Source organism: Gorilla gorilla, chromosome 2, assembly GCF_029281585.2.
Source record: "Gorilla gorilla gorilla isolate KB3781 chromosome 2, NHGRI_mGorGor1-v2.1_pri, whole genome shotgun sequence".
Classification (NCBI taxonomy): domain Eukaryota; kingdom Metazoa; phylum Chordata; class Mammalia; order Primates; family Hominidae; genus Gorilla; species Gorilla gorilla.
In genome coordinates, this window is record NC_086017.1 from 51,458,503 (window position 1) to 51,482,288 (window position 23,786).

At 40.7% G+C, this 23,786-nt stretch overlaps 1 protein-coding gene across 11 annotated transcripts in view; it reads right to left on the reverse strand.

Annotated features, from left to right (window-relative positions):
• ULK4 (unc-51 like kinase 4) overlaps positions 1-23,786 on the reverse strand; it is a 715,846-nt gene that overhangs the window by 311,423 nt on the left and 380,637 nt on the right. For all 11 annotated transcript variants that reach the window (XM_055381350.2, XM_063703713.1, XM_055381348.2 and 8 more), the window contains one exon: positions 8,326-8,431. In XM_055381350.2, coding sequence (XP_055237325.2) covers positions 8,326-8,431 — 106 coding nt within the window. The remainder of the gene's footprint in view (positions 1-8,325; positions 8,432-23,786) is intronic.

Genomic DNA, 23,786 nt, shown 5'->3' on the forward strand with positions numbered 1-23,786 from the left:
ATTCTGGATATTAGCCCTTATCTACAACCATCTCATCTTTGACAAACCTGACAAAAACAAGAAATGGGGAAACGATTCCCTATTTAATAAACGGTGCTGGGAAAACTGGCTAGCCATATGTAGAAAGCTGAAACTGGATCCCTTCCTTACACCTTATACAAAAATTAATTCAAGATGGATTAAAGACTTAAATGTTAGAACTAAAACCATAAAAACCCTAGAAGAAAACCTAAGTAATACCATTCAGGACATAGGCATGGGCAAGGACTTCATGTCTAAAACACCAAAAGCAATGGCAACAAAAGCCAAAATTGACAAATGGGATCTAATTAAACTAAAGAGCTTCTGCACAGCAAAAGAAATTACCATCAGAGTGAACAGGCAACCTACAGAATGGGAGAAAATTTTTGCAATCTACTCATCTGATAGCTTCCATTTTATTAACATAAGAGAGAACTATATACAATCATGCACTGCATAATGATGCTTCAGTCAACAGCAGACTGCATAAATGATGGTGGCCCCATAAAATTATAATAAAGCTGAAAATTTCCTATTACCTAGTGACATCTTGATGATCCTGATCCTATTTAGGTGAAGATTCATGTGTGTGATTTTGACGTAGTTTTTAACACAAAAGTTTAAAAAGTAAAAAAATTAATTAAATTTATATATAGAAAAAAGTAGCCAGGTACAGTGCCTCACACTTATAATCTCAGCAGCATTTTGGGAGGCCGAGGTTGGCAGATCACTTAAGCCGAAGAGTTCAAGACCAGCCTAAGCAAGATGATTAAACCCCCTCTCTACAAAATAATAATAATAGTAATAATAATAAAATAAAAGTAAATAAGTAAATTAGCTGGGCATGGTGGCATGCAACTGAGCTGCTAGAGCGGCTGAGGTAGCCTCCTATCTGAGCCCAGGGAGTTCAAGGCTGTAGGGAGCCATGATTGCCTAATTGCACTCCAGCCAGGGCGACAGAGTGGGACCCTGTCTCAAAAACAACAACAACAAAAACAACAACAACAACAAAAAAGCTTATAAAATAAGGACATAAAGCTATACCATGTGCTTGTGTTCCAAGCTAAGTGTTATTACAAAAGAGTCAACAAGTAGAAAAGGTTTTTTAAGTTATGAAGTTTAAAACTTACAGTAAGCTAAAGTTAATTTCCTGTGGAACAAAGAAAAGCTTTTTTTTTTTTTAATATACTTTAGGTTTTGGGTACATGTGCAAAACGTGCAGGTTTGTTACATAGGTATACATGTGACATGTTGGTTTGCTGCACCCATCAATTCATCATTTACATTAGGTATTTCTCCTAATGCTATCCCTCCCCAAGCCCCTGACCCCCTGACAGGCCCGTGTGTGATATTCCCCACCCTGTGTCCAAGTGTTCTCATTGTTCAATTCCTACCTATGAGTGAGAACATTCGGTGTCTGGTTTCTGTTCTTGTGATAGTTTGCTAAGAATGATGGTTTTCAGCTTCATACTTGTCCCTGCAAAACACATGAACTCATCCTTTTTTATGGCTGCATATCCCATGGTGTATATGTGTCACACTTTCTTAATCCAGTCTATCACTGATGGACATTTAGGTTGGTTCCAAGTCTTTGCTATTGTGAATAGTGCCACAATAAACATACGTGTGCATGTGTCTTTATAGCAGCATGATTTATAATCCTTTGGGTATATACCCAGTAATGGGATGGCTGGGTCAAATGGTATTTCTAGTTCTAGATCCTTGAGGAACTGCCACACTGTCTTCCACAATGGTTGAACTAGTTTACAGTCCCACCAACAGTGTAAAAGTGTTCCTATTTCTCCACATCCTCTCCAGCACCTGTTGTTTCCTGACTTTTTAATGACTGCCATTCTAACTGGTGTGAGATGGTATCTCATTGTGGTTTTGATTTGCATTTCTCTGATGGCCAGTGATGATGAGCATTTTGTCATGTGTGTTTTGGCTGCATAAATGTCTTCTTTTGAGAAGTGTCTGTTCATATCCTTTGCCCACTTTTTGATGGAGTTGGTTTTTTTTCTTGTAAATTTGTTTAAGTTCTTTGCAGATTCTGGATATTAGCCCTTTGTCACATGGGTGGACTGCAAAGATTTTTTCCCATTCTGTAGCTGCCTATTCACACTGATGGTAGTTTCTTTTGCAGAAGCTCTTTAGTTTAATTAGATCACATCTGTCTATTCTGGCTTTTGTTGACATTGCTTTTGGTGTTTTAGTCATGAAGTCTTTGCCCATGCCTATGTCCTAAATGGTATTGCCTAGGTTTTCTTCTAGGGTTTTTATGGTTTTAAGTCTAACATTTAAGTCTTTAATCCATCTTGAATTAATTTTTGTATAAGCTGTAAAGAAGGGATCCACTTTCAGCTTTCTACATATGGCTAGCCAGTTTTCCCAGCACCATTTATTAAATAGGAAATCCTTTCTCCATTGCTTGTTTTTGTCAAGTTTGTCAAAGATCAGATGGTTGTAGATGTGTGGTGTTATTTCTGAGGCCTCTGTTCTGTTCCATTGGTCTGTATATCTGATTTGGTACCAATATCATGCTGTGTTGGTTCCTGTAGCCTTGTAGTCCAGTTTGAAGTCAGGTAATGTGATGCCTCCAGCTTTGTTCTTTTGGCTTAGGATTATCTTGGCAATGCGGGCTCTTTTTTGGTTCCATATGAACTTTAAAGTAGTTTTCTCCAACTCTGTGAAGAAAGACATTGGTAGTTTGATGCAGATGACATTGAATCTATAAATTACCTAGGATAGTATGGCCATTTTCACAATATTGATTCTTCCTATCCATGAACATGGAATGTTTTTCCATTTGTTTGTGTCCTCTTTTATTTCATTGAGCAGTGGTTTGTAGTTCTCCTTGAAGAGGTTCTTCACATCCCTTTTAAGTTGGATTCCTAGGTATTTTATTCTCTTTGTAGCAATTGTGAATGGGAGTTCACTCATGATTTGGTTCTCTGTCTGTTATTGGTGTATAGGAATGCTTGTGATTTTTGCACACTGATTTTGTATCCTGAGACTTTGCTGAAGTTGCTTATCAGCTTAAGGAGATTTTGGGGTGAGACTATGGGGTTTTCTAAATATACAATCATGTCATCTGCAAACAGGGACAATCTGACTTCCTCTTTTGCTAATTAAATACCCTTTATTTCTTTTTCTTGCCTGACTGCCCTGGCAGGAACTTCAAACACTATGTTGAACAGGAATGGTGAGAGAAGCCATCCTTGTCTTCTGCCAGTTTTCAAAGGGAATGCTTCCAGTTTTTGCCCACTCAGTATGATATTGGCTGTGGGTATGTCATAAATAGCTGTTATTATTTTGAGATACGTTCCTTCAATACCTAGTTTATTGAGAGTTTTTAGCATGAAGGACTGTTGAATCTTCTTGAAGGCCTTTTCTGGATCTATGGAGATAATCATGTGGTTTTTGTCATTGATTCTGTTTATGTGATGGATTATGTTTATTGATTTGCATATGTTGAACCAGCCTTGCATCCCAGGGACAAAGCCGACTTGATCATGTTGGATAAGCTTTCTGATGTGCTGCTGGATTCAGTTTGCCAGTATTTTATTGAGGATTTTTGCATCAATGTTTATCAAGGATATTGGTCTAAACTTCTCTTTTTTGGTTGTGTCTCTGCCAGGCTTTGGTATCAGGATGATGCTAGCCTCATGCAATGAGTTAGGGAGGATTCCTTCTCTTTCTGTTTATTGGAATAGTTTCTGAAGGAATGGTAACAGCTCCTCTTTGTACCTCTGGTAGAATTCAGCTGTGAATTCATCTTGTCCTGGACTTTTGGTTGGCAGGCTACTAATTATTGCCTCAGTTTCAGAGCCTGGTGTTGTTCTATTCAGAGACTCAACTTCCTCCTGGTTTAGTCTTGGAAGGGTGTAGATGTCCAGGAATTTATCCATTTCTTCTAGATTTCTAGTTTATTTGTATAGAGGTGTTTATAGTTTTCTCTGATGGTAGTTTGTATTTCTGTGGGATTGGTGGTGATATTCTCTTTACCATTTTTTATTTTGTCTATTTGATTCTTCTCTCTTTTCTTCTGTGTTACTCTTGCTAGTGGTCTATTAAGTCGTTGATCTTTCGAAAAAACCAGCTCCTGGATTCACTGATTTTTTGAAGGGTTTTTTGCGTCTCTATCTCCTTCAGTTCTGCTCTGATCTTAGTTATTTCTTGCCTTCTGCTAGCTTTTGAATGTGTTTGCTCTTGCTTCTCTAGTTCTTTTAATTGTGATGTTAGGGTGCAGATTGTAGATCTTTCCTGCTTTCTCTTGTGGGCATTTAGTGCCATAAATTTCCCTCTAAACACTGCTTTAAATGTGTCCAGAGATTCTGGTACGTTGTGTCTGTTCTCATTGGTTTCAAAGAACATCTTTATTTCTGCCTTCATTTCCTTATTTAACCCAGTAGTCATTCAGGAGCAGCTTGTTCAGTTTCCATGTAGTCGTGCAGTTTTGAGTGAGTTTCCTAATCCTGAGTTCTAATTTGATTGCACTGTGGTCTGAGAGACAGTTTACTGTGATTTCTGTTTTTTACATTTGCTGAGGAGTGCTTTACTTCCAATTATGTCGTCAATTTTAGAATAAGTGTGAGGTGGGGCTAAGGAAAATGTATTTTCTGTTTATTTGGGGTGGAGAGTTCTGTAGATGTCTATTAGGTCCACTTGGTGCAGAGCTGAGTTCAAGTCCTGGATATCCTTGTTAACCTTCTGCTTTATTGATCTGTCTAGTATTGATGGTGGAGTGTTAAAGTCTCCCATTATTATTGTGTGGGATTCTAAGTCTGTTTGTAGGTCTCTAAGGACTTGCTTTATGAATCTGGGTGATACTGTATTAGGTGCATATATATTTAGGATAGTTAGGTCTTCTTGTTGAATCACCCTTTACCATTATGTAATGGCCTTGTCTCTTTTCATCTCTGTTGGTTTAAAGTCTGTTTTATCAGGGACTAGGATTGCAACCCCTGCTTTTTTTTGCTTTCCATTTGCTTGGTAGATCTTCCTCCATCCCTTTATTTTGAGCCTATGTGTGTCTCTGCTTGTGAGATGAGTCTCCTGAACACAGCACACTGATGGGTCTTGATTCTTTATCCAATTTGCCAGTCTGTGTCTTTCAATTGGGGCATTTAGCCCATTTACATTTAAGGTTAATACTGTTATGTGTGAATTTGATCCTGTCATTAGGATGTTAGCTGGTTATTTTGCTCATTAATTGATGCAGTTTCTTCATAGCATCGATGGTGTTTGCAATTTGGCATGTTTTTGCAGTGGCTGCTACAGGTTGTTCCTTTCCATGTTTAGTGCTTCCTTTAGGAGCTCTTGAAGGCAAGCCTGGTGGTGACAGTCTCTCAGCATTTGCTTGTCTGTAAAGGATTTTATTTCTCCTTCACTTAGGAAGCTTAGTTTGGCCAGATATGAAATTCTGGATTGAAAATTTTTTTCTTTAAGAATGTTGAATATTGGCCCCCACTCTCTTCTGGCTTGTAGGGTTTCTGCCAAAAGATCTGCTGTTAGTCTTTGGGCTTCCCTTTGTGGGTAACCCAACCTTTCTCTCTGGCTGCCCTTAACATTTTTTCCTTCATTTCAACCTTGGTGAATCTGACAATTATGTGTCTTGGGGTTGCTCTTCTCGAGGAGTATCTTTGTAGTGTTCTCTGCATTTCCTGAATTTGAATGCTGGCGTGCCTTACTAGGTTGGGGAAGTTCTCCTGGATAATATCCTGCAGAGTGTTTTCCACCTTGGTTCCATTCTCCCCGTCACGTTCAGATACACCAATCAAAAGTAGATTTGGTCTTTTCAGATAGTCCCACATTTCTTGGAGGCTTTGTTCATTTCTTTTTACTCTTTTTTCTCTAAACTTGTCTTCTCACTTTATTTCATTAATTTGACCTTCAATCACGGATACCCTTTCTTCCACTTGATTGAATTGGCTATTGAAGCTTGTGCATGCGTCACGCAGTTCTGGTGCCATGGTTTTCACCTCCTTCAGGTCATTTAAGGTCTTCTCTACACTGTTTATTCTAGTTAGCCATTTGTCTAAACTTTTTTCAAGGTTTTTAGCTTCCTGGAGATGGGTTAGAACATGCTCCTGCAGCTTGGAGAAGTTTGTTATTACCGACCTTTTGAAGTCTACTTCTGTCAACTTATCAAAGTCATTCTCTGTCCAGCTTTGTTCCATTGCTGGAAAGGAGTTGCGATTCTTTGGAGGAGAAAAGGCGCTACGGTTTTTAGAATTTTCAGCTTTTCTGCTCTGGTTTCTCCCCATCTTTGTGGTTTTATCTACCTTTGTTCTTTGATATTGGTGACCTATAGATAGGGTTTTGGTGTAGATGTCCTTGTTGATGTTGATGCTATTCCTTTCTGTTTGTTAATTTTCCTTCTTACAGTCAGGTTCCTCAGCTGCAGGTCTGTTGGAGTTTGCTGGAGGTCCACTCCAGACCCTGTTTGCCTAGGTATCACCAGCGGAGGCTGCAGAACAGCAAATATTGCAGAACAGCAAATATTTTTGCCAGATCCTTCATCTGGAAGCTTCATCCCAGAGGGGTACCTGCTTGTATGAGGTGTCTGTCAGCCCCTTCTGGGAGGTGTCTCCCAGTTAGGCTACAAGGGGGTCAGGGACCCACTTGAGGAGGTAGTCCATCCGTTCTGAGAGTTCAAACACCATGCTGGGAGAACCACTGCTCTCTTCACAGCTGTCAGACAGGGACGTTTCTTCTTCTTCTTGTTTTTTTTTTTTTGGTGTTTTTTTTTTTTTGAGACAGTGTATCACTCTTGTACCCTAGGCTGGAGTGCAGTGGTGCAATCTCAGCTCACTGCAACCTCCACCTCCCCACTTCAAGCGATTCTCATGCCTCAGCCTCCCGAGTAGCTGGGACTACAGTCACCCGCCACCACACCTGGCTAATTTTTGTATTTTTAGTAGAGATGGGGTTTTACCACGTTGGCCAGGCTGGTCTCGAACTCCTGACCTCAAGTGATCCGCAAGCCTCAGCCTCCCAAAGTGCTGGGATTACAAGTGTGAGCCACTGCACCCGGCCAGAAAAGTATTTGTTTTTTATAAATCGAGTGTAACCTAAGTGTACAGGGTTTATAAAGTCTACAGTAGTGAACAGGAACATCCTAGGCCATCACATTCACTCCCCACCCAGTCACTGACTCCCTCAGGGCAACTTTCAGTCCTTCAAGCTCCATCCATATTAAGTGCCCTATACAGGTGTATCATGTTTTATCTTTTATATCATATGTTTGCCACACCTCTTCTATGTTTAAATTCACAATACTTCTATGTTTAAATATACAAATACTTACACCTCTGTGTTAAAAGTGACTACAGTATTCAGCACAGGTTTGTAGTCTACGGGCAATAGGCAATAAATACCACACAGCCTAGGTGTATAGTAGGCTACGCCATCTAGATTTGTGTAAGTACAAGCTATGGTATTCACACAATGATATAACTGCCTAATGATGTGTATCTCAGAACAGATTGCCGTAGTTACGTAATGCATGACTGTACATGATTTTTAGAATTTTAACAGTACAGAAATGCATAAGATATAAAGTAAACCACTGTCAACTCATCCAGTCTCATTTTCCAAGGCACTTTTGGTCATATCTGTTTTTATTTTGATTGGCAGTCTTATGGTTCAAACGTTTTCCCCTCCAAAACTCATGCTGACCCTTAATTCCCATTATAATGGCATTAAGAGGATGGGAAATCCAACTATGGTATTTGAGAGGTGAGAACTCTGAGAAGTAGTTAAGATTAGATGAGGTCATTAGGATGGGATATTAGTCACTTCATAAGAGGAGGAAAAGAAACCTAAGCTAGCAAGCTCAGCCCCCTCACCATGCGATGCCCTACACTGCCTTTGGACTCTGCAAAGAGTCTCCAACAGCATGATGGCCCTCACCACATGCAGCCCCTCAATCTTGGACTTCTCAGCATCTAGAACTGTACAAAATAGATTTATTTTTGTTTTAAATTACTCAGTCTCAGGTAATCCGTTACAGCAACAGAAAACAGATGAAGACAGATAGCAATCAGTCTAAATACTATGATTACACCTCTATTTCTTGGTTTGTCATCTTTAAGCAGTGACTATTGACTTTATGCCATTAAGAGAATGAATTAACTTAGAGAAACCATCCCACAATTCCAAATTTTGCTAGTAATATTACTTAAAAATTCTTATCTATTTTGACTAATCAACTTTAAGTGGTACTTCTAGACTCCATGCTATATAAGATGAAGAAACGAATAGGCAAAACTTGATCAGAGAGTAATTCTATGAAGCATTTACCTTGTTCATAAAGTAGTTTCATATTCGAATCTTTGCAGGCAACTAGATTGCTGAGTAATGCAATCACACTTTGCATGGTATTACCCAGAATGCTCTCCTGATGTTCCTGCAATAGATCATAATTTCCATCATAACCATACAGAAATATAATTACATCATCATAAAGACAAATAAGCAAATGATCTCCACTGCTTCATTCTTTGCACAAGGTTAAATGATTACCTTTTTGCACTTTAATGAAGCACATCCTTCTGTGTTAAGACAAATCCCATCAGTGAGGTAAGTGAGCTGGGAGGGAGGGTAAATCACCCAGACACCAGTGCTGCAGCACAGACTTCCCTGCCCATGAGCTGAGAGACAACACATGGTCCTCCATGCTTTAGGTGGGTGACAAAGAAATTCAAGTATGTAGAACTCAGAAGATCATGCTTGAAGATGAGTTTGATATCACAAAAGAAAACTACTTCAAGCAAATATTTCTGCAGTTTCAATATTATGCTGGTACTGATATTTTTCCCACTTTAGTACATTTGATCTGATTTATTACCGCTTTAGTGCAATAAACTACATTTGGACCTAAAAGAGAGAATTGTGAATTTTGCTTTCCTCAACACTTAGCATCATATAGTAGGCAGTAACTTAGGTCCTAAAGAGAATGGAAAATGAGTTATTCTTTAGTTGCAATTTCTTATTTTAAAGGCAGAATCATTTCTTTGTAATTTTTAAAGGGTCTTACAACTTGCTTTTCTTTTGTTCCCTTTTTCATTGCTGTGAATATTTTTTAAAATTAAGCAATTAACACAGATTATAATTGAAATTATTAAATTTCATAAAATTCAAAAATAAAGAGGCAGTCTTTGCAGTCTGGAACTAGGATGAGGCAAGAGAGACACACAAGGTGCAAAATGTAAGGTAGTACTCCTCCCTCTCAGGTTCCTGTAAGTACCCACTGACTATGAAGACTCCTAGGAGTCTAGCTTGCCATGCTCTAAGTCCTGCACCCATTCACCATGACTATTCTGCTAATAACTAGTCCAACCCTGAAAAGCAACAAGCATATTAATTAGTAGGCTTGATCTAGACCTTTTTATATTCATTTTCTCCACCCCTCACCCACAGAGAAACATATGGTTTGCTGTTGGGTTGTTTTTTAACGTATAGCTATTTTGTGCCAGGCACTGTAGTAGGCACTTGAGGTATGCTAGTGAACAAAGTCCCCTATCCTCACATAAATAGACAACAAAAAGCATAATAAAAAAGTGAACCGTATAATGTATTAGAAGACAGCAAGTACTCTGGCAAAAAAAGAAAAAAGCAGAGCAGGGAAGCAAGGTTGACAGGGCAGCAGTGGGGCTGCGTATGATTTGAAATAGGGTGCTCAGGATAAGACTCATTGAGAAGGTGTCATTTAACAGATTTTTTTTTTTTTTTTGAGATGGAGTCTCGCTCTGTCACCAGGCTGGAGTGCAGTGGTGCGATCTCGGCTCACTGAACCTCCACCTCCCGGGTTCAAGCGATTCTCCTGCCTCAGCCTCCTGAGTAGGTGGGACTACAGGCATGCACCGTCATACCCGGCTAATTTTTTGTTTTGTTTTGTTTTTTGTATTTTTAGTAGAGACAGGGTTTGACTGTGTTGGCCAGGATGGTCTCGATCTCTTGACCTCATGATCCATCTGCCTCAGCCTCCCAAAGTGCTGGGATTACAGGCGTGAGCCACCATGCCTGGCATTTAACATAAATTTTATTTTACTTTTTAAATGCTGAAGCCTCTTGGTATCTCTTAATTGATTTTAATAAGCTTTTCTTTTGAAATAACTTTAGCTTTATAGAAGAGTTTCAAAGATAGTACAGAGAGTTTCCATATACCCATCACCCAGTTTTCCCTCATGTTAACATCTCACCCTAACCGTGTTGTATTTATCAAAACTAAGACATTTACACTGATACTAACAACTCAGCTACAGACTATTCAAGTGGCACCAGTTTTCCACCGATGGCCTTTTCTGTTCCAGAATTCAATCAAGGATCCTATTTCACACTCAGGATTATTCATTTTTGCAACAAATACTAAGTGCCAACTATTCCAGGTAGTTGGCTTACATCAGTGAACAAAACAGAAAAAAAGCCCTGCCCTTATGGTGTTTACCTTGTACCAGGAGGAGAAGACAATAAATAACAAATAATTATAAGACATGTTAGAAGGTGATATACACTATGAGAGAAAATAGGGAACAGGATAAGGTGGCTTGGGAGTGCTGCAGGGGAAGCTGCAATGCTAGAGCAAGCAAAGCATAGCTCCTTCAGAAAATGACATCTGAGCAAAGATTTAAAGAAGTAGACATATGTTTATTCTCTTAATATACTTCTAGACTCTGTCAGCTAAGTTTCTTTAGGATTGTTGCATCTATGTTCATAAGTGATACTGACTTATAAGTGACACCCTCTTCTGATTATACTATCAATCTCATGCTAACCTTGCCCACCCATTTTATTCCAAAAATATTTATTGTGCATCTAATATGTGTTTCTAGGATATCTGGCAGAACTCACTCATACAAGCAACTAGCTAGCCTCCACACATTTCTACCAGTTGTGTGGAAAAACACACATAAACTCTAAGTGGTTTTTCTCTTCTCTCACTCAGTAATAATCAACACAGGAGACTTCTGTGACCAAATGTGTGGGGATTTTCCCCACACACGAAGCAAGCAATCGATTCTGCAGCTGACACAAGCTGAGCGTTCTCTACTTCAACTCCACAAAATCTACCGGGAAATAGTATCAGACCCCATACGGCGAGGGCTCAGTCCCACAAGGCTACACCCTCCTTCCCACTTCAAACACTCATCACAAGTCTGAGCCTCTGGAACTTCTGACCCACCAGCGTCAAGTTGGGTTTCCCATGACTGCCTCTTTGGCTTCAATTAATTTACTAGAGTGGCTTACAGAACTCAGGAAAACACATTTACCATTTTACTATAAAGGACATTACAAAAGACATGGATGGAGAGATGCATAGTGCAAGGTATGGGGGAAGAACTGTGGAGCTTCTGTGTCTTCCCCGGGCACACCACCCTCCAGCAACCTGTACATATTCAGCTATCTGGAAGTTCTCTGAACTTCAGGGTTCTGTTATAGGTCCTTTGGGGTTTTTATGGAAGCTTTGTTATGTAGGCAATACTGATTATATCACTGGCCATGAGTGATCAACTTAACCTCAGCCCCTCTCCCCTCCCCAGAGGGTGGAGATTGGGACTGAAAGTTTTCAGCCCTCTAACGTTGCCCTGGTCTTTCAGGTGACAAGCCACCATCCTGAAGCTACCCTAGGGGATGCCAGCCATCAACTCATTAGCATACAAAAAGACAGCACCTGAAGACAGAGTTTCTGAGGATTTTAGGAGTTGCATGCTAGGAAACAGGGGTGAAGATCAAATACATACTTCACAGTATCATACCAGTGGACCTTAAAAAAAACTGAAAAACAAAACACTTCTACTCAGGCATCTACAACATCTTGACCCAATTTGGTTATTTCTATTTTCCTAGAAAACCATCTACAACATCCAAATTTTCACACATATTGTAATAAAATCCTACAAAGCATTCTATTACACCTTCACAAAATTTCCCTGGCCCCTATTTATATTGCCTTTTACACCGTGTCCTCTCTCTTGTTGATCAGACTCACCAAAGCTTTATCTATGCTATCAGACTTTTCAAGGAACCACCTTTCCATTTGAATGACTACCCTACATTTTTTTTTTGAGTTAGTCATTATGAATGACTAACGAATTTCCCACTTCTCTCTCCTAGGTATACAGTAGAATGGCATTTCCCCGCCTGCTTGGAAAATGACACTAGTGATGAAAATGACACTTGCTTTGGCCAATTAAACTCACATGGGCAGAAGCATCAAGCGCCAGTGACAGCTTCATCATCCTATCTTTTCCTCTGCCCCATGACCTTCTAGATGGTGAGGCTTCTAATGGCCTGCGTATCAGAGTGAGAACATGAAGCAGAGAATCCAGGAACCTCTTGATTGGACAAGTGGTTTCCAAGGCTTACAAAAATACCCACACTGCATCTGACTCTGAAACTGCTTTCTCAGCAGATTTGTACCTCCCACTGATGAGGGCCACTTGATTTCATATGGGTTTTGCCATGTATGCCATTGTTTAACACAAGACAAAGTGTTTGCTTTCCAAATACTGATGTCTAAAAATTTTGAACTTCAGAAACACACGCTTAAGAGCACTTTTGCAGTGAACGTTAATGTTTGAATGTTTCACTGACACCAGCTTAAGAAGATTAATGTGGAAGCGATGGTCTGCCACCAATTTCATCTAATTATTCTTACAGTTGGTTGGAAGGAAAGGGTGATTAATAAGCACCAAGATGACACTACATGTTACTCGTGATAAAGTAACCAATGATACACAGAAAACCTTTTCTTGTGAAGAAAGTGGAGCCAATAAATCTTTTATTTTTGGTCCCATTTGGTAAAATGACACATACTGCTCCTTGTTCAAAGACCCATCTGTCAGCAAATATAGGTCAGTCTTACTAGAAATAAATCTATTGTTTCTTTGAGATACACATTTTTGTAACTAAATGCACATTTTCTATAATACCCTTGGCAACTACTTTGCTCATTCTGAAGCCAATACTCCAGCTTTTCCTGTACTCATGAGTGAGTGCCACTTGTTGATATAGGTACTTCCTTCAATACAAAAGCTAACTCACCCTGGACGCTAAGAACACAGAATCAGATCCCAGCCAATCAGGTCCCGGGACCCCCTGCCTGGAGATACCAGAGTCACTGAAGAATAAAGGCTCCTGCCTGCCCCACTACTCAATCTGCAGAGGGGTATAAAACTAAGGTACACTCTGATTATCAAACTTCCCCACTAACATTATTACTAGGAGTACTTAGAGAAAAATATTTGATGCACAGAATAAAAAAAGAGATGAATAATCCCATAATCAGTCTGGAGGAAACTGTTCCACTTATATTCTAGACGTTATTAAAAAACACTGTTTTCTTTATTGTCTTTGTTGGTTTATAAACTATCCATAGATCATGAACTTTGCTCAGAATAAAGTGAGGGCTTTATAAAAATTATGTTACAGAATTATCTTTACTTGCTCTTCCTTCTTACAGGTATATATGCCTCCTTGCATAGTGCAGCGGAGGGAGACCTTGGAGCACAGTAATTGCTTCTGCTCAAGATGATGACATGGTTCTCTAGGTGAAATAAGAGAGCTACTGCTCTGGCCTAGAGCATCATTTCCCCAAAAAGAATGCTAAATCCATGCAAAGGACAGTTGAGCAGGTGTAAACGTGAATTAAGCATACTTCTATTAACTTGTATCAAACTGTGCTATTTCATTTATCTTACCAACTTTAATAAGGTTTTTTTCTGGTTCACAATCATATTAGCTTACGGGGGTAAACTGTGCATTGAAAAACATTACATTTGCCTCTTTAAGTCAGAGGAGAGGAATATATGAAAAGAGAAAACATGAGAGTAAACATGTGGGGCTCGATTTCTTCTTGGACATAACTGGAAGACTGGTGGAAAGAGACAAGGGCACACATGTTTCGTTCAAAGACCACAGGTCAGAGTTGGAGGGGAGGGATGATTCTGACTAAAGACTATTTCATGATTAGATGCTCCTCTGGGAGAGCCCCTCCAACTTCTCCAAATTTAAGACTGAATCCCAGGGTAAAAGGGCAACACAGGAGATTAGGTAAAATCTTGATACATGCATTTTTTCAATCCTCAGAGCTCACTGATAAAGCAAGGAATCTACACTTTTGGTGCCCTGATACGTGCAAGGAGAGATGAAAGCAGGTGAAGACCTGCAACAAGGCCTTTGGGACAGGGTCAGGGGCCCAGTTATAAGCAGAGCTGCCACATGGGCCCAAGCTGGGGCAAGACAGCACTGATAATGTATTGAGAACTTACTATGTGCCATGTCCTGTACTCCACTTCACCTACATCATCTCATTCAACCCTTACAAAAACATGGAAGGGGCTATCATTCTACTATTTTTATCAGTAAGAATTGAGGTTAGTGAAGTCAAGTGTAACGTGCCAAACTCTTCATTGGTGAAGCTGGGATTTGGTCTATGGGATGGCAGAAACCTTGCCCCTAATCACCATGAAGCATTGCCTAGTGATCAGAGGAGGGCAGAGTGTCAGGGTCACCCAGGCCAGTGAGCACACTCCAGGTTAACCAACACCACCTGTGGACCCACAGTGTTACCTGGGAGGAACTGAAAGAAGTCCAGAGTAGGCGGGGGTGAAAATCTGAGAAACACTAATCTAGGGCTGTAATGGTGATGCGTATCCTCTCTTTCATTCCACAGTGTTCCCTGTCCCCTACCCCCACCACTGGGATCTTCTAGCTTCAAAAGAGCCCTCAATGTTTTTCACTACACTGTAAGATATATAACCCACACGCCTGTAGTCCCAGCACTTTGGGAGGCTGAGGCAGGCGGATCACAAGGTCAGGACATTGAGACCATCCTGGCTAACACAGTGAAACCCTGTCTCTACTAAAAACGCAAAAAAAAAAAAAAAAAAATTGGCCCGTCGTGGTGGCGGGTGCCTGTAGTCCCAGCTACTGAGGAGGATGAGGCAGAAGAATGGCATGAACCCAGGAGGCGGAGCTTGCAATGGGCCGAGATGGCGCCACTGCACTCCAGCCTGGGTGACAGAGCAAGACTCCATCTCAAAAAAAAAAAAAAAAAAAAAAGATATATAACCCAAGAAGCATGATATGGGTATTAGACAATTACAGGAAAGGAAAGAATGATAGTATTGCCCAAAATAAAAATACATACTAGGGCCACTATTAATAGCCACATTATTCAGATACTTGTGTTCGCACTGGCTGATGGGGAAAAGAGGAAACGACTCACAGAAGATGGCATCATTGAGAGCCCACAAAAGGCAATCCCACTACACTTTAAGATTATGATGAAAATATTTAACTCCTTCATCCATAACCCATAAGCCCAGCTGACCTAATTTATGTGCCTAACACCACAGTGCATGGACATTTAATAAACACTTGATGGCTCTGATAAAACACAGCACTTGCCAGTAGAGAGAATTAGAATTAAAGCAGCAAAATTCTAGTGTTTGACAACATAGATGAAACAACTTCATTAAAACGTACAGTTTCAGCAAATGAAAGGCAGGAGAGCACTGGACCCTGAAGAATCAGCCTTCTCAAAACTAACTGCTTCAGTGCTTAAAGAGGACAGCTCTGAAATACCAAGGGTACAGCAAGGAAACACTAGTGAAAAATGACCAGCCTTTCCAAAGCAGTTTCACCGCAGACAGGGCATTCTATTTTACTGTGATATCTGACAAGGTAAATGCCACTGAAAGACTTCAGATGTCTGGATTAAAAGTTTGGTAAGGATCTAAATAGTCAAGGTAGAAAATACCTTTAACAACTAAAAGTAACAGTGAACCATGGTCACTCTCTTTTGCCTTTGGTTCAGGCCAGAATTTAACAATGAATTAATAGCTAATTAAAAGACCACAACTAATCATAGGGATGAGAAACCACAGAGAGAATAAAGAGCAAAGCACACACACGTGTTGGGCACGCAGCATCTACAATTTCTTAAAAATACATAGCACATTCTATTCAACACACGCTTAAACTACATTTCAGAAAACAAATTTACTGTTGCTCTAGAGAATGGTAGTCTACCATGCACTCCATGTACAATGGCGCCAAAGTGCTGCTCCAGGATGTAGTGGTGCATCCAGTCACTTTCTGTCACAAACATTCTCCTACCTGGCTAGATTCCTAGAGCTCTGAGACCCAAGCTCAGAAAAGTCTTCAGAGTATTCAAGTGAAATAAATATGTTTGACGGGAAGAGGACACATTTCCATATTACTGATGATTTTTCACAAGGCTGTGTCACAGGCAGCTTAACCCAGCCTGACCAACATGGTGAAATCCCATCTCTACTAATAACACAAAATTAGCCAGGAGTGGTGGCGCATGCCTATAATCCCAGCTACTTGGGAGGCTGAGGCAGGAGAATTGCTTGACCTCAAAAGGCAGAGGTTGCCGTGAGCTGAGATTGAACCATTGCACTGCAGCCTGGGCAACAAGAGTGAAACTCTGTCTCAAACAAACAAACAAACAAACAAACAAACAAAAACTCAATGGAATCTAAATTGAGTTCATCTCCCTTTGCCTTCATACTTTCCTTTCTGTTTCCTCTTTCAATTGGAGGTCCCACAGCTTGCCCAGCCACCAGCCACAAACCTTAGAATCATCGGGACTACTGCCTCCCTATTGTCTCCCTCATCTAGTCAGCCACAAAGTACCCTCGAATCTCCCTTGAGCCCCTCTTGCATCTATCCTCTGCTCTCCATTCCCACTTACCTAACATCAGGCAATTGGCATCCTTAGCAGGGACCACAGTCTCCTAATGGGTATCTCTACTTCCAGCTTCATCTCCACTACTGCTACCAGAGTCCTCTTTTTCTTTTTTTTTTCTTTTTTTTTTTTTTTTCTTTTTGAGACAGAGTCTTGCTCTGCCGCCCAGGCTGGAGTGCAGCGGCACGATCTCGGCTCACTGCAAGCTCCGCCTCCCGGGTTCATGCCATTCTCCTGCCTCAGCCTCCCGAGTAGCTGGGACTACAGTTGCCTGCCACCACGCCTGGCTAATTTTTTGTATTTTTTTCTAGTAGAGATGGGGTTTCACCATGTTAGCCAGGATGGTCTCAATCTCCTGATCTCGTAATCCACCTGCCTTGGCCTCCCAAAGTGCTGGGATTACAGGCGTGAGCCACTGCGCCAGGCCCCAGACTCCTCTTTCTAAAGTGGCAGAGACTCTGTCTCCAGCTGTGGGGCTTAAATCTGGAAGGCTGTAGGCCAACGCAGGGAACATTGGTTTACAGTAGGCCCAAGGTCATTGCTACTACAGCCCACTTTCTGTCCACAGCCCACTTTCTGTCCACAGCCCTGGTTGGATTTAAACCCCTGAAAGGAGGGGAAGCCACAAAAATCGTCGGACAGCAGACGCAGGGGTGTTGTTACTCCAGTGCTTTCAATCCAGCATTATGATGTGGGAAACATTCTCATGGCTTTTTGTACCAAATACTGACCCTTAAGGGTGAGAAACAGGGAAGGGAACAAGTTGAATTAAACTGAAAGGACACAGGCTAATTTAAAATTAATTCAGTCATTTACCTCATAAATATGTATATGGATTTCCTAGGAAGAAAGACCAGGATTTAGGGGTCCACAGGGTGAATGTTTGGAGTAGGGTGAAGGTGCTGGGGTAACTGCCCCTGGGCATTTGCTCTATTAGTTGTGCAGCAGGTAAACAGCCCCTCTGCCAACGTGGTTGGGGCTTCTAGGGGTTGAGCAGGCTCTGACAGGGGCTGAGGAGGCAGAGGGAGAACATTGAAGCATGTTTTTCTCCCCTCGGTAGCCAAAAATGTATGCTGCTCTCACCCCAGGAGTCTGGAGGTATAGATTTAAGCCCCTTCTTTTATATGGGGCATCATCATTTGAAGGCTTCCTCCACCTTTCTGATCAAAGACATGAGAGAAGGCAACTTAAAATTATTTTTAAATTTGACTGACAGATACAGTAGAGGCCCTCTAGCAGTAGCAAATACAAGTTATGATTAGTGATACATTCCAGCTGGCACAGAAGAGAGTATTTGGATCATCTGGCACCATTTGCCAATCAGTATGCTGAGCTTGTCTTTAGAATTCCAGCCCTCATCCAACACCAATGGCAGTGCGCTGCAAATGCCCTTCTGGCAGGTTAATTGTGTCACTTGGCTTTCCTAGCCCTACCCTTTCATGTTATTTAGGCTTTAGCAGGAAGCTTCCATCCTCTTGGCTCTCAATGTGGCCCTATGCCTCGAGGCAGGAGCAGTGGGCCAGAGCCAATGCTGCTCAGACAGGAGGACCCTGGCAGTGGAGCCAAAGGGAAGCTGCCAGGACCAGCTCCCTGGGGATGAACTGTGCCCCTTTTATGTATCTGCCTGTAGTGTTGAAAGAGAGGCCAATCTCCCACACAACACACTATCTGAGCTAATGACCAGCCCAAAGTAGGGAGGACAAATGAAAAAACAGAACACATCCAGACACACAACTCCTTCAGCCTTCTCCTCACATCCCTGCCACTGTCGAAAAGTAAAAATAGCAATAAAAATAACAATAACAAAGTCCTAGCAAACTAATGTCACTCTTAAAAATTCAGGCCAGATGTTGTTTCCTGAAGCTGGTGTCTGTGGGGAAGGCTGCCTTGGGTTGAATAGTGTTTTCCTCACTTTCCTGTGCCTGCCTGCATCACTGTGGCCATCAACTGTACAGAAACTATTGGTTAATCCCATCCCTCACCCAATGCTGAGTGCCTTGAGGGCACGACTGGGACTTTTAATAGTGTCCCCTGTGCCTATGTGCAGTCCCTGGTACACAGTGGTCTCTGAAAAATTAATGAAAAAACAATCCTGCTCAAAGTTGCTTGGGTAAATACAGCTGCAGAAGGCATAGACGGTGTGAGAGCCTCCTTCTAGAAATTAACTAGTCAGTGACTAGAAACTGCCTTCAGTTAAGCAATTGATAAACATTTATTGAGCACCTAAAATTTGCTATGTAATGGTGTGAAGGAGAACTACAAAAGGATAAAAAAGGCCTTTCCCAAAATGCTTTCGGTTTATATTCACTTTTGAATAATGTTTGCAAAAACTGATAAATTCAGATTTTTTATTTTAAGTAAAATACACAAAATCTCTCACATGCTAAACACTGGTCAAGCACTCATGAAGCATTTGCACTGGCATGGAAAACATATACTCCTAAAATTCTGAAACACATTTTAATGAAACACAACTTTAATGGGATTTTCTGTAAAAGATAACTGCTCACAAACATAAAGTGTCCCACCCAAAAGAAAGAAAATATCACAGTGAAAATGAATGGAAAGATTAATTACACACAATTATCACAAGGCAGTTTTCAATTAGAGTTGTCTTTTACTGTGGGAGTATGCAAATTTTTCCTAATGGGAGTTTACCAAGTGTTGGTACTCACAGTTCCAGTTTCTAAGAGGTACTAGTAAATCCTGCAGGAAAAATGTTTCAGTGGGAATTGACTGGAAGTTTATTTAAAGCTAAAATTTTAAAGAATGTAAAAGCACAATGTGGTAGAGCAGAAAAAAAACTGGGCCAAGCCCAGTTCTAAGCCTTGGCCTGCCCCAAACCAGCTGGAAAGCCTAAAGCAAAGCAAGAAAATAAGCTACTAGACCTTGGAAGAATCTTAGAGACTTTTCTAGTTCAATCCTTTAATTTTTTAAGTTTTAATTTTTGTGAATACATAAGAGGTGTATATATTTATGGAACATATGAGATGTTTTGATACAGGCATGTAATGCATAATAATCACATCAGGGGAAATGGGGGTATCCATCACCTCAAGCATGTATCCTTTGTGTCACAAATAATCCAATTATACTCTTATTTTAAAATGTACAATTATTATTGACTATACTCACCCTGTTGTGTTATCAAATACTAGGTCTTATCCATTCTTCCGTGCCCCATTAACCATCCCCACCTCCCCCTCCAACCTCCCACTACCCTTCCCAACCTCTGGTAACCACCCTTCTATTCTCTAGCTCCATGAGTTCAATTGTTTTTCAATCATTTAATTTTAAAGACAAAGAAATTGAATCTCTGAAAAAGGAATATAAAGAGGAGGGTCAGGGCTTAAAATTGCATCTTCCTTTCCCATTATCTCACAATTATTTACCTAAAAATCACATCAGGGCTTATAGAGTCAAATGTGTAATTTTATACTTGATCTCAGCCAAAAGGCCAAGAAGAGATTCAAGGATGTAACTTTAAAACAGATAAATTTTTTGCCCACACTGGAGTAACACTGTAAACACTGCTCCCTGGAGCTGCACATTTGGTTGCCCTTAACACCTTCTTTGGCAGGTCAGCTCTTACTCCTGAACAGCAAGTGATGAATAGGCTATTCTGGAGCAAATGGGAATACCCCAACATAATGCATGCTGACCCTCAGGCCAGAAATACTTTTTGGATCTAATAGAATTTTTCAGTTTTTGCAGCAGAAGGCTATCTCTAAAGAGGTGATAGTCATCTTACAGTCAGGGTTGAAATTTTAACCCAAGAGCACCTTTCTCCAATAGAATATTCTAAGTAAGTAACTTGGAACTGCAAGCATGTATGTTTATGATATGCTTAAAAATCAGCAGCAAAAGGCAACCTGGGTCTTTGTCACTCCCCCTGGAATTTGCTGCACTTGGTATTTTAAGCATGATCCTATTTATGTTCCCAATTTCCATAACCGAAGGCAATCAGCTTACCTTTTCTTAGACTCTACTTAGATAATAATCATTACATTTGTTTAATCACTTTGGAACATTCAATAAGCTCACTTTTGGCCACATAATGACACATGCTATACCATCTTGAAGAATTAATGGTTGCAACAGGATAAAATGATTCCAGGAATTTTTCATCTCTCAGATAATCTTTTGTGTCTTTACTGGCATATTTTTATTAACTGAAATTAGAAGAAACTCTAGACATAAGCATAAAGTGAGCAGTATTAATGTAGGTGAATAAATTAATAAATGTGGGTCCAAAATGTTGTGCTAAAGAATCACAGGAAGTGTCAATCAAGGAGTCTTGTGGTGGGAAAAGGTTTGGAAGAAGGGACTAATAAACCCACAGACCCTACACATAAGTATGGTATGTGCTGGACAAGCGGGAATAATAAGGAAATTCTAGAAGTCAAGAGACTGGCCAACTTGATCAAGGGAGAAAGTGACCATATATCGGCCAGTCTCAATTTCCAAAGTCCAGAAGAGAACTCTTGAGAGCTTAATTTCTTCAGTCAAGCTAGGTTGAGAGCTTCCCTAAGGGCCTTGAGAAATCAGGCGCAACCCAACCCTCCTCTTCAGTATCTATTCTGGGACAAATACTTATGGGGTTCTTGGCTATACGCTGAGTGTTTAAGACTCATCTGAGAAGCACTATTTGTCATGTCCACTGTTTCTGCATCAAAGCACCAGCCGTACAAGTCCAGAAGAAGCCCTTTGAACAATGGAATGAGGAAATGGGAAAGAGGGAAAGGGAAGGCTTGGTGTTTTCATATTTTTAACCACTGCATTCCAATAAATGAGCTTCAGCTTTAAGGGTTTATATGTCGAAATGGCTTGATTAAATTTTCCTCATGAAAATGAAAGAGAAAACCAGAAATCAAAATGAGTGCTAAGAATGAAGAGACAGAGGAAAGGTGAAAGTGAGAAAGGATAGGGATAAGGAAGGAAGGAGGAACAGATGGCTTTACCCATGAAGAAAACTGAGTCCAATGAGGCTAAGCTCAGAATACAACGCCAGTTCCACAGATGCTAGCTCCAAAGGCCTCCCCATCACAAGGCAGCTATTCACTTCAATCTGGAACTGATATTTTTTGCTAAGAGTGAGTCAAAAGACCTGCTGACCCGCATGTTGGAGAGAGGTGCACAGACAGCAGCTCTGTTGCTGCACTTGTGTTTTCCTGGCATGCCATTACCCAAAGACAGGGAGCAGAAAAGCAAGTGCAATCTTTCCCTTTCACTCTAACTCCAGGCACTTCAAGGCATTTCTTGACTTATGGAGCACACGTGTGAGGACTGCTTTCTTGTTGCCATACTCCCACCTGGCCACCCACTCAGAGTACACAGAGTAATGGTGTCACAGCCTCTTTTGCGTGTGAATTTCGATTAGCTGCTAATGACTAGATGTGCCATCCCCTCAGGCTGACTGGCTGGTACAGAATCCTTCTGCTGGTGTGCATAACAACGGACAAGCGGCTGTCATGAGCTTGTATTTATAGGGGTTGAGCACAGAGGGGGTGCTGGTCTTTAGGAGACGTCCCTGAGCTTCAGGAACATCCATACATCATTCTGCACCATTCTGATTTCATTATTAGCCAATCTTATTAGATAATCTTAGAATCTTATCTCTCAGGGCACAAATAAGTTAAACCAATTTTTTTTTTTTTTAAAAAAACCTGTTTGGGAGGCATAAGAAATCATCTATATATTGAAATTCGGATAGTTTCATTTCCCCATACCCTGTAGTTCAACACAATGTAGGCTCTACTACATCAGGGCTAGGGACCCCCAGAGAGAAAAATGCCAACAGCAACGACTCTGAACCACGGCATCCAAATCACTGTCACCAGATCCATTAAGGACAGAAAAAGAGGTAAAACTTTAGGTAGATGGAAACATGTTGTGTAAAACCATACAGGTGACAAGCCCTGTCCTTATAGCAACTAGAGCAGCCAGTTGCATCACTGTGCATCAGCTGCCTCATCCGGGTGCACAGGTGGGAGCCCGACCCAGAAGCAAGCAGCAGGGAAGAGCACTGCAGCCTCCAGACGCACACAAGGATGCCGGGAGAGAAATGATCTTCTGAAGACTCAAGCTAACCTCCAAGGCCCTTTTCTGCCCTAACACTCTTTGATGCTAAACCCAATGCTGTATTTTTCCAAATTACTCCCAGGAAAGACCACACAGGGAGAATATTTGAATCAGAGGTTAAATAATGTCAAATTTTAACAATTCCTAAGCTTTATGACTACATTCAAACAAAACAGTTCTGCACAATGTCAGTTTTATTTGTGGATTAAGGCAAAGATCATTCAAATACAAGTTTTAGCACAAGACTGGCATCCCCCATTCACCCTTTCCCAGAATATACACTAATCAACCCAAGAACAATATAAAATTGTAACATATAGCAAGAAAAAAAAATCCTCAGAAGCCTACCTTTCTTCACTCCCCCAAGGAATCCTATATACCAGAATCTAGCTAAGTTACCATAAAGTCCAACTTCATCACACAAATATTGGCCAGGGTAGGTGGGTGGGGAGGCAGGCAGAGAGTATGTTTACCTTCTCAATCATAGGGTTTTGCCATATAGAATGGAAAAAACAGAGGACCCATTTGGACACAATGAATGGATTATAGCTAAGATCCAACATAAAAATAACAAGAGGTTTTAATGAGAACTTGCATACATTTAAAACACAAACATATATACACATAGATCTACAATAAACCCTTTACAAAATAATATGTGAACAATTTGTTGGTTTTTCATCATTTTGAGTAGTCTTCCCTGCTAACATCCTTGTATCACAGAAAATAGACTATTTTGAAAAAAGTTAAAAAAAAAATCTCCACCGCACACAACTGAATGTCATTTCTTTGACAATCTATATGAACAGCAGGCTAGGCCAGGCCCACCCCAGGTCCTTACACTGGTCCCAAACCTACACCCAGACATGAGCCATTTGGAAGTTTCCCATCCAGGGCATGGTAGGTCAGACAAACGCAACAGGCTAAGGAGTAGTGCCATGTGCTAATCAAGGCATACCAGGAG